Below are 21,016 nucleotides of genomic sequence, written 5' to 3'. Positions count from 1 at the left end.
GCTCATTTCCCTGTCCTGAAGGAAGTGAAGCAGTGTCAGCAATTACAGGTAGCTTTCAGCTCCTCACTAGCATTAACCCTCTGGCATACACGAGTATGCAGAACTCCTCCCTTTTAGTTGGACATCTTCAACTTGATGGTATTCCAAGAATTAAAGGTAGCTTATAGTCCCCTAACTAATCCCCTAATATTTCAGGTATTGCCTTGTCTCAGTCCTGCATCTTGGAGGAACTGAGCCCTGGCCTTTCTGCCTGAAAATGTTTAAACATGCCTTTTTAGTGTTTTTAACCCCCTTTGAGCCTTTTTGCAGCTCCTTTTTTGAGAAAAGCCGACTTTGAGGAATCATGACCAAACTAATAGCTCTTCAGTGGAATTACAAGAGTACCCAAAAATACTTGCTTTCAATATCACCATCTTGGCAGTATTCTTGAATTATGTTCTCACATGGTACCAGTTAGAAGCAAAAGTTCATTTTTATTTGACGCTCCAAATCAACAGCTTCCCAGGTTTAATGAACTATTTTGAAATCCTCCAAAAATGTGTTACATCCCATTTGCTTTGAAGGAAAAATCTGTTACAGTTTTGTACTGTCAGGTGGAAAAAATACTTTTTTCTGTGTTTGAATGCAACCAGTAATCTGTAGATAGACAAGCTGAAGTATCATTTCTGATCACATTTTTTCTTTTTGCAGATCTGCTGTTCAAACCAGTATGCTGTGTTACCCAAATCTATTTCCTCATCAGTGTGGCAGACAATTGTAGTTAGGATTCGAGGCTTTTCTTCTACCAGCCCGCTCACCTCCTAGGTTTTATTTTGTTTCCTCAAGCAGTGGACACATTCCTGCCGATCTCTGGGTTATTTAATTTGGACAGAGCATATATAAGACTGAACAGATGGCTGAAAGCAGTCAAGGGAAGACCGTAACATGTTCCTCGTGCTTGGCCTCATTTCAACCAAGCAATGTTGTGGGTGTTTGCCCCCGTTGCAACCAAGACCCCATGTGTTTTGGGGGGTTGTTACCAGAGACATCTGACCAAGCAGACAGTGACAGCACAGCCCCCCTGGATGCCTCATTGCCTCACCTGTTGAAGGAATCAGTTTCTGTGGAGGAGGTAAGCAAAGTGGAATTGGACCTACCATGTTTTCCTATTTATTTATGAGGTTTGTATTCAAGAGTAGGTATTCCTTCATAATCTACAGATGTTGATGCTCATTTCTCTGTAAAGTGAGGTTGAGATTTCCCAGTGAACCCTTTTTAGAAATATTTAGTAGGAATGGCTATGTGAATTCTCTTCCACAGAGAATGTTTTTTGAACTCTTGCACCTAATGAGAACTTGACCTTATTTTCAATGGTTTTAGAAAGCACTTGTTCCCTAGAAATTCCAGAAAGCACAGACAGAGTGGTAATTACAACAGCTATGTAGGACACAAATTCTACAGCAGAAATATTAACTGTTTAAAACAATCTATTCATTAGAAGATGTGTTGAACAAATTAACTTAAAATATCAAACTTTTAAAAACTCTTTACCTCAAGGTGATACATGAAATGGGATGAATTAAATAATGTTTTGAAATGGTGTAGTGGTTTGTGGTGATATTCATGTGATGGTATCACATCTTAATTCTTAAGTTGTAATTCATTCAGAAGGTTTGTCTATAAGCCCAATATGTATTTTTACCACTGTGTAAACTGATGAAGAAATGTCTACTCTAAAGGGCTCTTTAGTCCTGTAGGAGACCAGTTAGCAATAGCCTAACATATGTTAGATTATGCTTATAGGCCATAAAGTTATAAATTAGCCTAAGGAAATAGGTCTGGCTAACCACACAGGCAAAACTGAAAGTTAAAGAAGTAAGAAAGATTCTGTTAAATCTACATCAGAAATAATCAGGTGATACCCAAAGGTTAGTCAGTCCCAAATTCAGTGATTGCATGCGCTGTGTTTTCTGAATTTGGATTATTTGTTGACTCAAGCCCCAAGGTCATATGCCTAACAGCTTTGTTGAATAGTATTTTAAATGCTACTAGCCTGGTTGTTAGATTTACTGAGAATGCACGCATTTAATTCAAGTTAATGAAATTCGCATGTTCATCACATTTTGAAAACCAAACTTTTGATTTAAGAGTCAGATTTTGGATGTGGTGGGCAATTTTCTCTTTTTCCGGCCACCCACTATACCCCCTGATGTCTTTCAAATATGGTACTCTTCAGCTCTACGATAGTGTGTAAATAGTAACACTACACTACAATAAAAGTAGGTGAGAAAATTTAGACACAAGTTAGATTTAAAGTTGATTGTCTTTAATGTCTCTGTAGTCCATTCTTATTGATGTACAGAGTCTATTTTCGTATCATTCCTGCAGTAGTTAATGGACTGATTGGAGACATATTCATCTTGTATCATAATCTTCTCTTTAATATTATAGGCTCTAAAATTTTACAGTTGGAGCCTTTAAAAGCTTTTGTTGGAGGAGTTTGTATAATCTATACATCTGAAAAGAATAAATTGAAAAAAGCACTTAAACTGAAATTTCAGACTAAAATCTACCATTTGGGATATTAATGTAAATGGGTCCCCTTTCAGATAGCATTTCTAAATACTTGGATACAAAGTAACTATTATCCTAAATTAGTAATATCTAAATATACAACCAATTATTTGTTTTTGTGAGTTATATGAAAAATGTGGTTAATAGGAGAATGAAGTAAGAAAAGTCTTAACAAAGAAGTTAGAGACATAGATTTTTGTTGCTACTGCAAGAGAAGTATCACATTTTATTGGATAGTCACCCCTGGTAATCCTAGGAATTGAACACGTAGTAGCTTTTTAGTTGGCTATTTGGCTGCTGGCCTGTGAACAGTATCCACTTTTAGATCTGACAGGAGTTATATGGAAATGGTGAGGAAATTAGATGAAAATGGTACTCATTTTTGTAAAAAAAGCCCCAAACCAAAAAGCTTGTGTTCAGTATTACGTTCATGGAACACCAGTTTATTAAGAGCAGTTTTTAATATGCAAATCGTCAGTTACAGACACAGTTTGTGACTTCCCATAGGCATCACAGAAGCTTTTTTTTGTTTTATTTGTCACTAGCACTTACATACTGTCTGTCTAAACTCACTGCCTCTGAATTCCCAGCAGAGTCATTACCCTAAGTTGACCAGAGAAATCAGTGGGTATTTGTTTGGCAGTGGCTAAGGCAAGCATTTTTCTGTATTTAATTTCCATCATCTTCAGATTATTCCATTGCCTACTGCAGTTTAAGAATTTGCTTCTCCCTCCTATTCCCTTCACAACCTTGTTAGTACCTCTGCTAAAGGTGAAGTGTCATGTTTAGCAAAACATTTGCAGCCAATAAAATTTTGGATACTTGAATATATGGTTAGCTTTAAGTAAGTTAATAATACAATTGACACTACTAATGTGTCTCAGATTTTGTTTGTAAATGTTCTGCTTTTTGGAGCATTGAAAAAATACAGTTAAAATTTTTGCATTAGTTTTAAATGGGTTTTATTGGTGTTCTCTGTACTCAGCCATTCCAGAAAGTGATGTATTATTATTGAAAAATGAAATTTCTAGGAATTTAGTTGTCATGATTTCTTTTACATATCTTTTGAAGAAAACTTAACAATGTAGGATAGAACTGACTCTATGCTATTAAAATTGAATGTGGACTATTTATAAAATATATGGGCAACACTTTTAACATATTAGTTGAATTAGCTGTGTAGAAACCTGCTGCATTGACAAATGTAACTATTAGCCTTAAATAAGTCACTTCATTTCTAATTCATCCTGAAAGCAAGTCATTTCATTTGGCCATAAAGCAGTAGATCCAGTTTACACTGAGGCAGAATGTGGACCACTGAATAGAGGCAGCAAAGCTCTGCAAAAGAAAAAAAAAAAAAAGAGATTCTTGTTTCTTACAGAATTATGGTATAGGTTTTTTTTTTTTTATCTTTCACAGCTTTCTATTTGTTTTGGGCTTACATGAAATTAACTAATTGATTTAAACCCGTGTTGTTTACATCTTGTCCCATATTTAGTCTGCACTATGATATGTTACATACCTTACCATGGACTGGATTTTGATGCATCTGAAACAATGTAAGAATTTTTGAAATAGTGCATTTTAATAGCGCTTCCTTTTTCCATAAAGATGCCAAAACTGGAGCTAAGAGAACCTTACAGAAAAATGTTCACACAATCAACTCGCAGCCATAGTGCAGAAGTCAAAATTCGTCATACACGAATAAGCGATGGAGCTGCTATCCAGGTATGTAGAATTTCTGGCTGTAACAGACACTAATGGACGGGGGGTTTCATAGTTACTCATTAGCGTGGGCTCCCCCATCAGAATTTCTAGGCTGCCAGAAGTCCTTGACAAATAGCTGAATACCTGACACACCCCCAGTCCACCCAGTCCTAAAAATTTCTTGGTAGAAAAAGAAGATACATGCAGGAGAATGAAGTGGTAGCCCAGTTATCAGCTGGGAGGGTATTTGTATGGTTTCTGTCGAGGAAAGTTCCTAGAAAGCAAAGGGGGTTTTCCTGGAAAGCACTGGGAGAAGTCCATAAAAAGCAAAGAGGAGGATTTGTGGAAAGCAGAAAGTGAATTTCCTGGAAAGCAGAAGTTGGGGTGGGGGGAGGGGGGAATTTTCTGCAGTGTGGAGTATTTTCCACAAAGCAGAAGGAAGGAATTCCAGAAAGTATCAGGGAAAATTCCTAGAAAGGAAAAGGGGATTTCCTAAAATGCATGTGTGAAATTCCTGGAAAGCAAAAGGGGGATTCCTAGAAAACACATGAGAAATTTTTTAGAAATGAAAGGGGAGAGTGTTTAGAAAGCAGAGAGGAGGTTTCCTAGAAAGTACATAGAAAATTCCAGAAAGTAAAAGGGGAGTTTCCTCGAAAGCACATGAGAGAATTCATAGAAAGCAAACAGGAAATTCCTGAAAGGCAGAGGTAGGATTTCCTAGAAAGCAGAGTTGGGATTTCCTAGAAAGCATATGTATACTCTCAAGAGAGCAGTCAATTCCTAGAAACCCATGATTAATTCCTGGAAAGCACATGGGGAAATTCTTGGCGAGCAAAGGGGAAAATGCCTAGAAAGTTATGGGGAGAGTTTCTGGAAAGCATAGTGGGAAATCCTAGAAAGTACATGGGATAATTTCCTAGAAAGCAGAAGGGGGAGTTTCTAGAAAGCATGTATGAAATTCCTTTGAAGCAGAGAGGTGAAATTTCCTATAAAAGAGGAGGATTTCCTAGAAAGCTAAGGGGGTATTCTTGGAAAACACGGGGAGAGTTCTTTGAAAGTGCAAGATGGATTTTCTCGAAGGGGGAGGGGAGCCTGGAAAGCAGAGAGGAAATTACTACAAGGCAAGTGGGGTTTTGCTAGAAAACACTAAGAGAATTCTTAGAAAGCCACGGGAGGATTTTCTAGAAAATGCATTGGAAATTCCTAGGAAGCTGGAGTGTGACTTCCCAGAAAGCATGTGAGAAATTCCTGGAAAGCAAAGCAGGGAATGCCTAGAAAGCATGTGGAAAATTCCCAGAGGGCATGTTGAAAATTGTCTAGAAAGCTAGTTAAAAAGTTAATTCCTAGAGAGTAGAAGGGTATTCCTGGAAAGTGGCAGGTTGCATTCCTAGGAAGGACAAGGTAAATTCCTAGAAAGCAACTGTGAAATTCATGGAAAGCCATGGGAGAATTCCTCGAAAGTGCATGGGGAAACTCCCAGAGAGCAGAGGAGGGCTTCCCCCAAAGCCTGTGGGCATTTCCTAGGAAGTACAGGGAGGTATGTGTAGGTAGCACATGACAGGGCTTCCCAGGCGGTCGCAGCCTGGTTGCCATGGAGGTCTAAGCAATCGTGACAGGGTTGATGCGGTTATGACGGAAGAAGTAATTGCAGCAGGGCTGTTGTGACCATGACAGAAGTGTTGTAATCACAGCAGGTCCTCCCAATGGGTGAGGTGATTGCGGTGGGTCGGGTAATGGAGTGAGGGGTTCCAGATAACCCTGACAGGGGTGTAGGGACCAGTGGCAGGGTCTCGCAGCAGTTCCTGTTGGCCCTGAATTGTGGTCGACGTGCTGTGTGTACAGGCGTTTGCAGAGCACAGATAAGCAAACTTGTGAATTTCAATCTTGTCACAAATTAGGACTTCGAAGTTTTTTGTTTCAGAAGTCGTGTTTATACTCTTGTTGCTGTCCTAAATCCTAACCATCACTATCTGTGCTAGCAATTTCTTTGTACACTGACCATTTTGTTCTTAGTATTTCAAAATTGCACCTTACATGTTATTTCTTTGGGATTGTGGTTATACACGGTATAACAGTACAGTTACAGTTCATGGTGCTTTGGAAAGTCAGATAGAAAACTCACACTGAACTCTACCAATTGCTGATCTTAAATCTTACAACAAGCATGCATGAAGGCTAGAACAAATATTCAGTATAAAAACCTGTCAGTATTTTCATTGAATGATCAGACTGCTTCTCTCCTACTACAGACATCTTTTAAACATTTAATTGGAAAGTCTAGTTGTATAAGCTATAAGTTCTTGGCTAATAAATTTAATTTGTTAAAACTTTTTTAAAGCTGCACTTTTTTATGTTTCTCTGTTTCTTTAGGAAATCTATTCTTTTGGAAGGAAACTAGGACAAGGCAGCTTTGGGGTGGTAATTGAAGTGAAACACAAAGACACCGGCAAAAAATGGGCTATTAAAAAAGTGAACAGGAAAAAGGTAAATAGCATGTAGCTGGGTGATTTATTTTAAAATCTTCCTTAGCTTTCTTAGGATCTGATGATTCTTTTTTTCCAATCTCTGAGCACCATGAAGTCATATTAGATCCAGAATTTCTCTTTTGACTTATGTAGATATTTATTCTCATTTTTCAGGTACTACTCTAGCTGTGTCTTCATCATTGTCCCTGTAGCAGAAACTAGAAACAATATCGATTTTTAAAGTACTCAAAATATTTGGTTTAACCATGTAAGTTAGGGTTCTTATTTCTTCATGAAAAAATAATTGAAAAGAAGTTTGCAAATTAGATTCTAAACTAACCAAATATGATTGAAGAATAAATTTAATTGACAGATTTTTATTTTGTAAGCTTTTCTTTTAGCTTTAAAAAAACAATTAAGGGATAAATCAGGAACATGAAGGTTTATAGTCAGAAGTCAGTACGAACACAGTGTTATAACTTTATGCTTAATATTTTATGCATGCATGATGAATCCTGAAACTGGCTCTTTACCAAGTGAACAATTTAGATATGTTATTTTGCTACTCTTGATATTTTAAGCTTTTCAAACTGTCAAACTGGCAATAATAAATTCTTTTAAATTTTGATTTCTTAAACAAGTTAGAAAAATACTGTACTTCAGTCCCTGTCATCACATGACAGCCGTGGTAACATTGGATCCGACTATGTTTAAATGGGATACCATCATGAAGGGTAGATTAAATTCTTTCATTTCATTGATACCAAACCAAATCCATCATGTTCTTGATGGGTACAGGAGTGCTTGGTGCTCTGTAAAATAATTTTCCTGCTCATTTGTACTTGTTTATATATTCATGAGATTATGGATTATGGAGTATCAGCTCCACTGAGCTGGCCAGCTTTCAATATGAATAATTACATTTTGTTTAACTCCATTGCCCCAACAGCTTTATTTTTTGTTGATTTTAAATGCACATTAAATATCACCTATTCTTTATTTAAGTAAAGTCATTCTCATTTTTGTTTCATAGGCACATGGTGTATTTGGATAGTGTGAAAATGCTTGTGGTTGTATGCATAGATATTCTTTCAGCCTAAAGGCTTTCAAGACATTTCACAGAATTGTGTATTTGAAACTGTAAGATGTTAGAGGCCAAATTTACTGGATTAATGGAAGCAATCCTGAAATACAGTAGGAATTATTTTGCAGTGATGTTTTGAAATGTAATTTTTTAAAATACATCCTATCACTTTTTTAAAAAGAAATTGCTGTTGTTTAAAAATGAATAATGTGATGTCTATAAAATATATTTCCCATAAATAACTAAGGCTGGAAGCTCTGCTATGAAGTTACTTGAACGGGAGGTGAGCATCTTAAAAAGAGTGAACCATGACCATATAATACACTTAGAAGAGGTGTTTGAGACACCAAAGGTAAGATTTCATTAATTGCAACACCTAGTGTTAGTACCAATGTTGGTAGAGTGAAAAACAAACAAAGAAAAAAATGATCTCTGTTCCAAGGTAGCTCCTCATCATATACCATATTTAACAATATTGTCATATGGGACAAATCTTCTTACAACTCTTGACCAAAAGGTTGTGGAAATGTTTATATTTTATTTTCCATTAAATTATATCTAAGCCACTGTTGCCAGAAATTTAAACTAGCAGTTGAACACAGGACAAAAACAGTTTACATCAAGGGAAATACCTGCCTAAGCTTGCATTGTTTGCAAGTCTCTGATAGGCAGAGACAGTTAGTATAGTCTAGGCTTTAATTTCTTCCTTCTTTGAGTTCTCAACTTAGTTTTTTCTTCTGTTATTTCAGAACTATTTCAACAATAATTAAATACTGTTACAGTGAGAGTTACAGGTTTTTTTTCTTTACCCTGCTTGTTTGTATAAGCTTGTATAAGGAAGTCACCCTCTTGTGTGTCCCTAGAAGAAACATCAATCCAGAGGCAGACTTTCCATTTTTTATTTGCCTGTTATTTCAGAAATAATTAGCCAAAGAATGATGAAAATGTTGTTTTTGAGATTAAATTATTGCTATTTTTTCTTTCACTTACCATATCATTGTTTGAAAAGGTATTATTGCTGAGTTGAATGGAAAAGATCTCAGGACATTATAATGATTTCACCATATGATAAGTATTGCAGTAACACATGTGAACTAGTATTTGTTGTTAGCTGTAGCATATATTTTATCCTGGAGTATTGAATTGGTCAGAGGTCTATGTAGCATATTGTAGTTTTTATTCCTAGTTGCTGAGAAGTTGTATTTTGTCTTTTCAAACTTTGGTACTTTCTTAGGCTTTCTGTGAAAGTCGTTGATGATACATTGAATAGAAACGGTTTTATGCTAAATCCATATTTAATCCATGTCTTGAAATCTGTAGTATTTTTATACATTTTTTAGATATATGTGTTTTGAAACCTTGAGAGTTTGTTGCAGTACTCCAAACACTGGTAATATTTGGGGCAGGGTGATTGTCTTTTTGCCTTGTGTTCATAAAATCCTAAGCGCATTGTGGTTCTGGGTCATCACTGCATCTGGAGCACTGCAATTACATATGTTGTTATTACCTTAAAAGAAATACTAAACTCAGAAATAAGAAAATCATTACTTTGTCTCTCTATTAACTTAGCGGATGTATCTTGTAATGGAGCTGTGTGAGGATGGAGAACTTAAAAAAATTCTTCATAGTAAAGGACACTTTACAGAAAATGAGACAAGGCACATCATTCAGAGTCTCGCTTCAGCAATAGCATATCTTCACAAAAAAGGTAATTAAGTTCCTCTGTCTCTCCCCTGTGTTCATCAGTTTCGAGTTTCCATACATTCAACAACAGTTACAAATTGCTATTCTTGTCTTTTACTTATTTCATAGTATAAAGATATTCCAGTAAAGAAGAAGTAAAATATACTACATGAATGCTTTTTAAAAACTTTATTTTTCTTATAATTGTAATAACTGCTACCATTTTCTTTTTCTGTACCAGCTATTGGATAATAACATGTATTATTATTTCTTAACTTGTAACTGCTTTGCATTATAACATTAATTTCTTTTAGTGGTTGAGTATATAGTCTATTGCAGAAGGGAAAAAAAGCAGAAGTGGAGTGCTTTTGAGACTTTTTAGTAGCCTGTCTTGCATTTAGGATTCGGTAAACTTAAGCATTTTCATCCATTACATGGAAGTGCTGCAATTCTGCACAGTCCATGACAGAATTAACCTGTTCATCTAAAAATTTAGAGTTGGTATATGCTAAAGGATTGTGAATACTTCTGGACTTTTTTCTACAGAAATTATTCATCTTTGTATTCCAGCATAACACTTGTAGGAATCCTTCATTTACCTTTTTTCCATACAGATAGAGGATTTCTTGTATATGAAGTGGTGCCTTGTTTAGGGCTCTATCTGTTCATTGTAGCTGTTGAGAAGGCAAAAGCATCTAGTGCTTTTGGATATGAAAATGAATTGTAGTTATGAAAATACATGCAAATTTGATAAGCATGCAACATAAAGCCTACTTTTTGTTAGATGTTGGCTGATCAACTGATATTTAAGACTGAAGCAATGTGAACTTTTCCCCTTATTACAGGATTGTGCGGAGGACTGGATACAAATCTGATCCAGATTTGAAATATCTATATGACTGCCTGGTGGTGATGGGAAAGATGCTTTTCTTTTGGTTTCCAGTAGTTCAGAGTAAAATACGCTAGAATTGCTCAAAGAAATTGTTCAGTCAAAAGAGTTTAAACATTTCTGTCAGAATATCTTCACTGCAACTGATAACATTTTACTTCTTATTCTTTCTTGGCAGATATTGTTCACAGAGATCTAAAACTGGAAAACATTTTAGTTAAAAGCAGTGACATCGATGAAGCAAATGAAATGAAATTAAACATAAAGGTAAGACTACAGCTGTAGCAGTTCTGCTTCAAGCACTGGTTTTAATCTCCAGGTATTACTGGGAGACCTGACTTTGATACCTATTAGCAGCTTTTGAAATGAGCTACTAAATGGTATTATTAGGGGAAAAAATCATTTTGGAAGCTAAGTGCCACTGTTAAAAAAGTAAAATCTTTATAAAATGATAAAAGAATATTTCTAGGTCAATTAAAAAAAAAAACCTTAAAGTAACCGTATCTTATTCATCTAGATCTACATTAGGATCGTTCCAAGCCATTAGTTACAAAAAGTCAGCAGGAACTCTAAGATGTAGTTAATTTTGAAATTATCTATATTGTCAATGTAATGTAATGTAAATCTTTTAGTAGTTTAGAAAAAATGCCTATTCAGATTGTGCTGTTGATTGGAATACAAAATATATCACAGGAATTTTTGGATATTAATAAATATTTACTACCCAAACACAATATGCCATGTGCTTACACCTTGATTTCATTGAAAGAACTAGTCCTTGATGCTTAATAAATCATATGATAATTATCTATTACTGACTTACAATTTTAATAGTTGTGAAAATGTATACCTCTTTTAAAATAACCGTGTCGAACTGAAATACTGGATTGTGGATCTACTATATTAGGTGCATATTGAGAAGCGTTGTAGCCACTGAAGAACATGGACAACTCACTAATTCATGGTGGAAGAATTCTAGGGTACAGAATCCAGTTTACTATGTATCTTCAAGCCTATATATTTTTACATAACTTTATATTCATTTTGAGGAACAGAACTTTGAAATTTCCAGATCTCCTTCAGTTTGGGGCAGTTTGTACCTTTCTTCCTGCAAATGCTTGAAGTAGTGAAGACATTGATATAAATCTTCTGGTTTGTCAACAGACTTTCCATCCTTATACTCAGTATACCACTTCCATCAATACAAACAGTTGTGGCCAGTAGTTACTCTTGTTTCATAGTCTTGCTTTGTATATCCATTTGGAACAGCAACTATCAAAATCTGTCATCTCTCCTTTCTTCATCACAGTTTTGCTTGTTCTCCTTATGGCTGAATAATTCTAGGAGAAGAAGCTGAAAGCAAGGAAGAAGACCCCAAAGCTAATATGGCTAGTAGCAATGGAGGTGACTGCAGGAAAGGGAAGGTCCATCTCACAGCATGAAATGGGTAAACAGCAGAGAACTACATTTGTTTCCTACCTAGGTCCAGAGTTTTCAGGAGGTTTGAGACAGCTGATGTTAAATGTAAGGCCAAGGTTCGCACTCTCCTGGTTTTGGCTGTGAGATACAATCTTCCTGAATCTTTTTGATTCTCTCTTTTCGACCAGGAGGTGCAGGGAGAATTACAAATGAAGCCCCCACACAGATACCTCCTTGTGAAAGAACAGGCATTCTTCCATGTATGACATGTCAGTACATGGCAAATGTGCATATTAGCATGGAGTTCAGAGGGAGTTTTGATTGTAAGTATAGACAGACCTTCAGTTGCACCTGCAGGTATCAGGACATTCCTTTCCAAGTTTAGAGATACGGACAATTTCAGATGCATGCATTTGCTCACAGACTTAGAGGTGGAAAGTATAAAAGTGTAGTGAAGAAACTGGATTCTATATGTAAATATTGCACCTGAATAAGGTGTTACTATCAAGATAAAACACTTCCATAAAAATGCAGCATTTCTTTACACCCTTTGAAATGCTCTCACACATGAGGGATGAAGTCAAAGCCCAAGGGATAAGTCCTAATTACTTCCAGTTTTTGCAGGAGAAAAGGCACAATATAGACATTTCTTATAAGGAATGGTGACTCCCAGAAAGGGAACAATCAGGTATCCAGTTTTCCGTCAGTGAGTATGTGGAGTATTATGTCTGTATGTAAGATGCTGTGAATGATTGTTTTTTCTCAGTTTGAATATAAGGGCTCCTCATGGTTTTGGTGCATGGGGTAAGAAGGGGAAGGAGGAAGTGGGGTTAGGTCGTGACAGCCAGGTCTGGGACAGCCAAGGTGCCTGCAAGGGGACACAAGAGAAAGCTGCTCAACTTTCCCCCCCCTTTTTTTCTGGTAACAAAAAAAATGGTACAGTTGTTCTCTGGAATGCAGAAAAACTAAAATTTTGACCAGACCCTCATTTACCTCATCATGGTGTACAGCATGACTCTAATATTTTAAGTCAACTTTTCTCAGTCCCAAGGCTTTTAATATTGTGTTGCCCCGCGTCTTGACAATTGCCTGTAAGACAGATTTTTTATCTTTTAGAGACAACAATAATTTGGCCCCATTTCATTTCATTTACATCTCAAATACACTGTGCTTAACGGGATGAAGAGACAAAGTAATAGTCTTATTTCTTTATAATGTGTTAACTAATGTAAACTTAAGGAAATTATTCTCACTAATAGACACGAGTAAAATGCAGCTACATTAAAAAAATGAAAATAAATGCTTTGTAATTAAAACTTTGCCACTGTAAAAATCTTGTCTCTAATTTCCTTGAAAGGTTTTTTTGAGGGGTGGGAGAGAGCAGATACACAACTGTCTATTCCAGTGAACTCCAAGATGATAGATAGGACTATATCATATGAGGAGCAACAATGGACAAGAGAAAAAAATTGTGGTTTTAGAACACCCAAACCTTCTAAAACATGGGTATATTTTCTCTCTCTTTTTTTTTTATCTGCTCACTCTTACTACTTCCATATAGAATAAATTCATTTGGTTCATCTTAAACCAAAGCACAAGTTACTCTTTCTGTTTTTTAGTTCAAATTTTATCGCCTTTACCTTTTGGTTGAATGTTGGTGTTGTCTCTGGTGTCTGGTTCAGACCAGTAGAACAACACACACAAAATTGCCTCCAGCAGGCGAAGTTTTCCTTTTTCATCCTCTTTTCCTCAAAGACCAGCTTGAGAGATGGGGGAATCCATGTCAGTCTAACAGACAAGTACAAATACCTTCATGCAATATAAAATATGAGAGGCATATTTCAATGGACCAGAGCTGTTGACTCACTGAGCAGTTGACCCTGAAATGCTGCTGTGAGGAAGGAGGAGGGAGTCCTGTTGCTTCGTTGGGTTTGGACCCTTGCCAAGGATCATCTCCCTTTCGGGTGGGGACCATGGAGGCATATTTTCAGCCATTTGTCTTTCCTGCTGCTATGTTTCCCTGCTGCTGTGAGGAAGGAATGGATCCATGGACTATAGTCCTAAGTTGAGGTGTTGCTCATATTCTTTTGACAGTCTAGGTTTTATTTAGGTTCTTAGCAAGCAGCATTCTGATATATCAGCAACTTGATTTTGTTTCTCTTGACCTTCTAAATTCTGTCTCTGTCCCTGCTTGCCCACAGCCGTGTAGTGTCTCTACCATCAGTATGTTTTTGTTGGGAATTTCGACCTGTCTTATTCACAAGAAAATGTAAAATGATAAGTGGAATTTGCCCTGTGTCTTTGGAGGACACTTAGTTTAATGTGAATTTGAATGTCAAGGAAAAGAATGTTACAGGAAAAAAAAAAAGATTAGACAGTGGAAAAAATTGCCCAGAAGAGTAATTACAGGACAAACATTAGCGGTGTTTGACACAAACTTGCGTGTCTTTCTGAAAGAATGAGGGAAGGAGAGACTGAAGATCATTATATGAAAACCTCACTTCTGATTTTTTTCACACTGATTTTTCTCTGACTTAGTTTTCACTATGAGCAGTGAGTTCTAAGCTGGACAGAAGAACTAAAAAATTCCATCTTTACTGCCAGTTTTAATACTGTATTTTTTCTGCTAGGTGACTGACTTTGGTTTAGCTGTGCAAAAGGCTGGTGGTAGTGTGTTTCAGTCTATCTGTGGGACTCCTATATACATGGGTAAGTTCAGAGCTTCATACTCTTTAAGTGCTACAGCTCGCTAGATCTTTCCAGATCACAAAGTCATAGGTATTTTTAAGCTCTTCCTCTTCTCTTTTCACAGGAATTGTATACTAGCTTACAACTGCCAATGTTTCTAATTACATACAATATATCTGAGGTCCAAAGCTTCAGAGAAGGGTGCAGCTGTAACTGATAACAACCTTTTAGTGGGGTTCATCAGTTCTTATAGAGCTGCTGTGGAATAAATTGTCCATCATTATAAGGATTTACATTTCATATGCATTTTACATTATATAAATGTGAATGTTCATAGTATGTTTCTGATGTTTCCATTATACTAAGTTCTCAGCTTCTATGTAGCAGTGATTCCACAGATTAACACTTTGTTCCCAGTGTAATGCAACTGCTGGATCCCTGACACACTGTTCACGTAGATTCATTCCCTCTCTCTCTCTCTGACTGGTGGGGATCTCACTACAGATTTTTGACAATGAGTATTGTTGTCTCTGATGAACAAGGACACTAAGGGGTGGCTCCCACTAGACACAAGAAGCTGTATGGGGAGAGAGAGAGAGAGAACAGAGAGAGAGAAATTCAATTAGGATTCTTTTCTTGAGTTCTTCTCTGAGAAGATGAAGCTAAGCTGCGTGCCTTACAAGCTCAGATTTAGTCCTTTAGAAAAATGTCATCTCCTCAGCTCTTTCTAACTTTTGTGGAATGGGTGTGGAAACCATATATATTTCGACCCCCAAAATTTTCATTTGGATGATACCCCTATCAAATGACGTTATGGAATGACCTTCCCGGGGAAGTAATTGTATTTCATTCTGCTGCTATTCATTAGCTTTCATATTTCTTTTGAGGAATATTTGTCTGGTAGATAAACAGAGCAGCTGCACAGATCCTTTACAACACTTCTCAGGGGTGGATAATGAGTAGCTCTTATTTTGGTAAGGCTTCTTTTAATAGTCCTGGGCATTATTGTTTAAATCCATTGGTTCAGTGAACTGGAATGTAAATAAATGAGCCTTTGAAGAAAAGAAACAATGATTTATTTGAATAAACTTTGGGTATGTTTGTCTATACATGTTCCTTCTTTCTATTGCTGTACTTGCTTCTTCATTGTTTAAGTAACGGAACAGTATTTAAAATGGTCCCATCCCTTATGTCCTCCTTGGAGGTTCATGGAGATTAAAGCCCAGACAAAACTGACAGCAGACGCTACTGCCCAAAGAATCTGGACATTTTTTATTGTGAGGTAAATACTTCTCAAACTCCCTTCTGCACAAGGGAGATGGAGTAAATCCATACTTCTCAGCTATGCCTGGGAAAAGACATGTAACTGTTGCGCACTTGCTGAGGACCGCTGCTGCTCACCACTTGGGACAGCCAGTTTAGGGGATCCTCTCGTTCCACTCCCCATCTGGTTCTTGAAGGAAATGAGCAAGGGAATCCCTACAGTAAGGACGAACAGCGATTCCAGCTTATTGTACCACTTCAGAGTGCAAATAGAGTGACATGCTGTGTCATGAAAGGAGTGACTTCGTTATCAATAACTACAAGCTCCATGAAATGAGCTCTATGTCTACTACAAAGAAGGAAAGCAACGGTTAAGCAAGATGTGATCAGATCTGCGCTTCTATAGGGGAGTCTGAGTTCATACTGTTTTTTGTCCTGATGCTGTTGCTTGATGATGCTGTGCTGTTCACTGATGATGATAAGTCAGGCACTTGTTTTCTGCCATTTTTTTTTTCTTTCTGCTCCCCTAACCCATCAGGTACTCTACAAAAATCTCTTACGTAATATGCAGAACTGATTTCTTCTTATTCTGTTGTGAGCTTTATCATATCCACCACACAGACAACCCTCACTTCACCTTTCCATTCTACATGTTGTTGTCTTCAAACTGCCTCAGTCTGCCTTATATTATTACTAAGTTGAGTTCAATGCAAATTACATGCTCCTTTGTTACAAGATCAGCTGTTTCTCTGTTGTGTGTTTTCCAATTTACTTGGCCAGGTATTTTTGAGGCCTACAGTGCTGTCTGAATCACTGTGTCTCCCACTGGTTATATAAAGTATCTTTGTAACTTCTGATGTGCTGCAGAAGCTTTCAGGAGTTTCTATCTGTACAATTGGATTAAGTTTTAAAACGGTTTTTCTTAGAAAATTTCCATTGAAACGGTCTGTCTACTCTAGTGTCTGACACTGACTATCAAAAGGAAGTTGAAAAAAACATGAAAGCAGGTAAAAAGGCATAACCTGTCCATAAGACATTTCTCAAAATTCCTTTTGCCTGTTTAGGCAATGAATGCTTTGCATTCCATGGTATAAAGGTTTTTACCCCCTTCTGATTTATACTGCATGATATACTCTACCTCACTTCACTATCCAGTGTATCATTTCTTTTTGAATTCTACAGCGTTCCTTTCCTCAGTGGTATATACTGGCAATGCATTTCACAGCTTGCTTATAACAGACTGAAGCAAAAAGGAAATCCTTTCTGGAGGACGATCGTTAGTCCTTCTGACATTTTGATTGATGAAATAGTAGCGGTATTAAATACTTCTTTAAGTAAGGGGGTTGCAGGGGATGAAATTACTTTCCAATTTACTAATCGTGACAGAAACACAGAATCTTAGCACTGAAAGGGACCTTTGAGTCACTTGATTTATTTCTCTGTTCAAAGAAGGAAGCACCTATACTTAAGTCATTTCTGATGAATATTTGTCTTAAGTGTGCTTAAAGAGCTCCAGTAATGGAGAACCCATAATCTTCCCAGACAGTCTATTCCAGTGCTTCATTATCCTGCAAGAAGTTTTTCCTCATGTCTGCCCTGAACGTTCAGTTTGACAGTCAGCTTAAACTGATACTTATAGGCCACAATCTGACCACTTTTTTCATTATAAGATTTCAGTTAACTCACCTGCAGTCCCATAATTGCTAGAGCTGACCTAAGGGAAGTGGTGGGAGCATATGCATGGGAGTAAAGGAAAAGGTGGAACTGCACTTTGTATTTTAAGACTTTTTCTTGCCCTGCCTATCACTGATATGAAGAACAGGTAGCCACCTTCCTTTTTTCAGTAATCTGATATCACACTTCTCCCTTGGTCTTTTGTTCTTCAGGTTGAACAACATGAATTTTCTTAGTCCTGTCCTGCATTTCTGATCTTTATTACTGGTTGGCTGGCCATGATCCATTTGGTACATATTTTATTTAAATGGAGTATCCAAAGTTGAGCGCAATATCTAGTTGAGACCTTACCAGTGCTGGGTTGAGTGGAAGGATTATTTTGTGTGTATTGCAGAGGTATGCTTGTGTATACATCATCTTTTTTCAATTTCATGACTCTACATGAAAGGCATTTGGGCTATTTAAGGACTCTGAATCCACTAAGAGAACAAGATGTTGGTGCTGGGAATCAGGCTATTGGCCTATTATTTTACCTGGCGTATTTAGATAGGCTTCTAACCCAGAAGAAGGAGGGAGTGTTTGCCTTTGGCTCCTCAGAAAGGGCAGGTATACATGGGGAGGTTTTGTACCGGCGTGGCTGTTTTACTGTCACCCTGCCTCGCAGAGGCATTATTAGGTTATACTGAAACTATTAACTCATGTTCAGCATGTGATTCACAACAGTCCTTGAACTGCTGCCTCACCAGCTGTTCTCCATGTATTTGCATTCTGAGCTTGCCTTTCGATACACTTACAGTTGTTCCTGGCTTGATGTTGTCTTCAGATTTAATAAGCATGTTCTCTCTTGGATCATTTAGGTCATCAATTATAATAGTATCATGCCTAGGACAGACACCTACAAAACATCCCTTGATGCAGCCTTCTACTCTGACCATGGACAAGAAATAGCTACTTTCAGAGAACTGCTTTTATAACCACACGTGCATTGTTCCTCTGATATTTTCGTATAGAAAGTATTATGAAAAAAGTTAGGTGAAACGTATCAAAAACCTTCCTAAAACAAGGATATATGATATTTACTGTTCCTCCTCTAGCCCTGAAGCCTGTCAACCTGTGCTATCAGATCTTTTCTTGGCAAGTGCATAATGGCTGTTACCTCTTTGTTTTCTTCTAGGTGCTTATTATTTCAGGAATTTTCTTGGGAATTAAAATTAATAGGAGGTATCTGTAATTCTTTGATGCCACCTTTTCCACCCTGTTACAGATAGATACCATGATTGCCTGTTTCAGTCCTCCAGTGTTTTTCCTGTCTTCCACAAGTTCTTGAACCAATATAGTTCTGAAAAGTCTTGTCAGTTTTTAAAATACTCTAGAATTAATTTCATCAGTTGCAGTTGATTTTAAAATTTCCAGCGTAAGTACTTGCTAACCTTTTGCTTCTCTGTAAAAAACTGAGGTCTTGCCCCTTTGTCACTGATATTGATTGTGCTATCCCCTGCTTGCAGTTGACATTTTGGTTAAGATTGATGCAAGAAGACATTAAATACATTTGCCTTCTGAGCATCATCTATCAGTAGCTTTCGTGGCTGAATACGATACCAACAACCTCTTTATTCATTGTCTTTGTACTACTCATATACTTACAGATTATTTCATTCTTCGTTATGTGCCTTGCTAGTTGCTCCGTATTTTTCCTTTCAGATTTTGCCCCTCTGTGTTTATGTTTTCCTTCTGTTCTTATTTCCACCTCTTGCATGCTCCGTTCTTGTGTCTGAGGCCTATGGACATTCATGATTTAACCAGCCTGGTTTATTAGTAGATTTCCTATTTTTTGTATCCATTCCTTGATGCAGTATCTTTCTGGAATTGCAACCTCTCTTTAAAAGTGTATGTATTACACACATGGACATATTGTGAGGTGTAAGTTTTGGTAGTGCAATTCCAGTAAAATCAATGGAATTCGATCAGCTGAGAATTTGGCCTTTCATTATATTTTTCTGGAGATCGAACCATAGGAATTCCCCAGCTTAGTCATTTTATTTTGCATAGGATAAGTATTTCACCCCTGGTGTTAATAGCATGAGTTATTGCTATGTTGCTATATTGCTATTTGCTATATTGCAAATGTTCTTAAAATAATATATTAAATTTAAAAATGTATTAAAATATATTAAAAATGAGGTAATATTTGGATTTGTAGTTTTTGGTTAGTTTGGCAATATTAATAATAAAAATCTCCTTTGAAGTCTTGATTTACCAGTTGTGATATTATCAAACCATTAAGTATATTTTTTAGTTGCTTGTCCTAATAAATAAATGTCTGAAATTTGTCACCTACATAAAACATTAAAAACTGAGATGATAGCTAACCAAACTTTCTGAGTTGGTGGGAAAACACCAAATAAAATAGTCTCTGTCATTAGTGCTTCTCTTATGGAAAGGAATTAGTTTTTTGTTTCTTCCTGGGGCAAAACATGTTATCTTCATTAATTCTGGAAGCGATCTCACGACCACATTTACCATGATATAGGAGATAAAATATCAGTAAGATGGCCCCAAAGCAACATCTTTGACATGTGACTGAAACAATATAAAGTGATTAGTGAATAGATTATAATATGTGAATTTTTAATCTAGGATATAAATAAATCAGTCTGAATATTTTTTAGAGTATTTTGTCATTGATTTTGTTCATTGTGTGATGTGTTCTAGCTAATAAGTGCAAACAGAGGCTCTTGTGTCTTGCAAAAAATGGGTATTCTTATGTGCTGCACTTATTTCTGGGGAAAAAATGAAGTTCGTATGATATCTTGCAGTCCTTCACACCAGCGTGTTATGAATACTGCTGTAATAACTTATTGTGGGGAAAAACAATACTAAGTTTAATCATACAGCTAATGCCACAATGTCACCGCCCCCTTAACAGCTAAATGATAAAAGTGAGGACACATCAGCATGAATTGTTAAGGTCTGTACATTATTCATTTAAACATCTGCTGTTGGTTCCTCTTTACATATGGGAATAAATTATACCACATCAGCACATTCTTCATGCTTTGTGTTTAAGCATTTAAAAGTTTTTTTTGTATTATTAATATTATTGTTTCTGCTTGGTTGGCAGCCCCTGAAGTTATCAGTGCCCATGACTACAGCCAACAGTGTGACATTTGGAGCATAGGTGTCATTATGTACATGCTGTAAGTAGCTTGTAAAACTAATATAAAATGTACAGACCCATTTATAATACAAGTACTTACAATTTGGCATTGAAATATAAAGTAAACCTGTGTGCCAAACCTTAACAAATGACTGTAGTCTTATAATTGCTTGTATGTAAACATTACAAATTTCTATTCAAAAGAAAGTAAAACATACAGTTCAGTGTTAAAAATTGAGTATGTGATTTATGAAGTATTTTATAATCCTGAAATAACGCGGTATTACAGAATATTGCAGTGTAATACTCTAAAACTAGACTGAGAGTTTAGGCCTTTCTTTTGCATATGTTGGCTGGAGGTATGTATGGGAAGTAAGTTATTGATTTACAGATTATTGATCAAATTCTCAAATGGATTGCACAAACCAAGCGAT

At 36.6% G+C, this 21,016-nt stretch overlaps 1 protein-coding gene across 1 annotated transcript; it reads left to right on the top strand.

Annotated features, from left to right (window-relative positions):
* Positions 1-1,076: 1,076 nt before the first annotated feature.
* On the top strand, positions 1,077-20,626 carry STK33 (serine/threonine kinase 33). The gene is made up of 8 exons (XM_013957834.2): positions 1,077-1,111; positions 4,165-4,281; positions 6,631-6,744; positions 8,057-8,161; positions 9,379-9,517; positions 10,560-10,648; positions 14,431-14,509; positions 20,547-20,626. The coding sequence occupies exons 2-8, from the start codon at positions 4,165-4,167 to the stop codon at positions 20,624-20,626; spliced, it is 723 nt and encodes a 240-aa protein (XP_013813288.2). The 5' UTR covers positions 1,077-1,111.
* Positions 20,627-21,016: the final 390 nt, after the last annotated feature.

This window comes from Apteryx mantelli, chromosome 4, assembly GCF_036417845.1.
Source record: "Apteryx mantelli isolate bAptMan1 chromosome 4, bAptMan1.hap1, whole genome shotgun sequence".
Taxonomy (NCBI): Eukaryota; Metazoa; Chordata; class Aves; order Apterygiformes; family Apterygidae; genus Apteryx; species Apteryx mantelli.
This window is presented reverse-complemented; position numbering and strand designations above follow the sequence as displayed.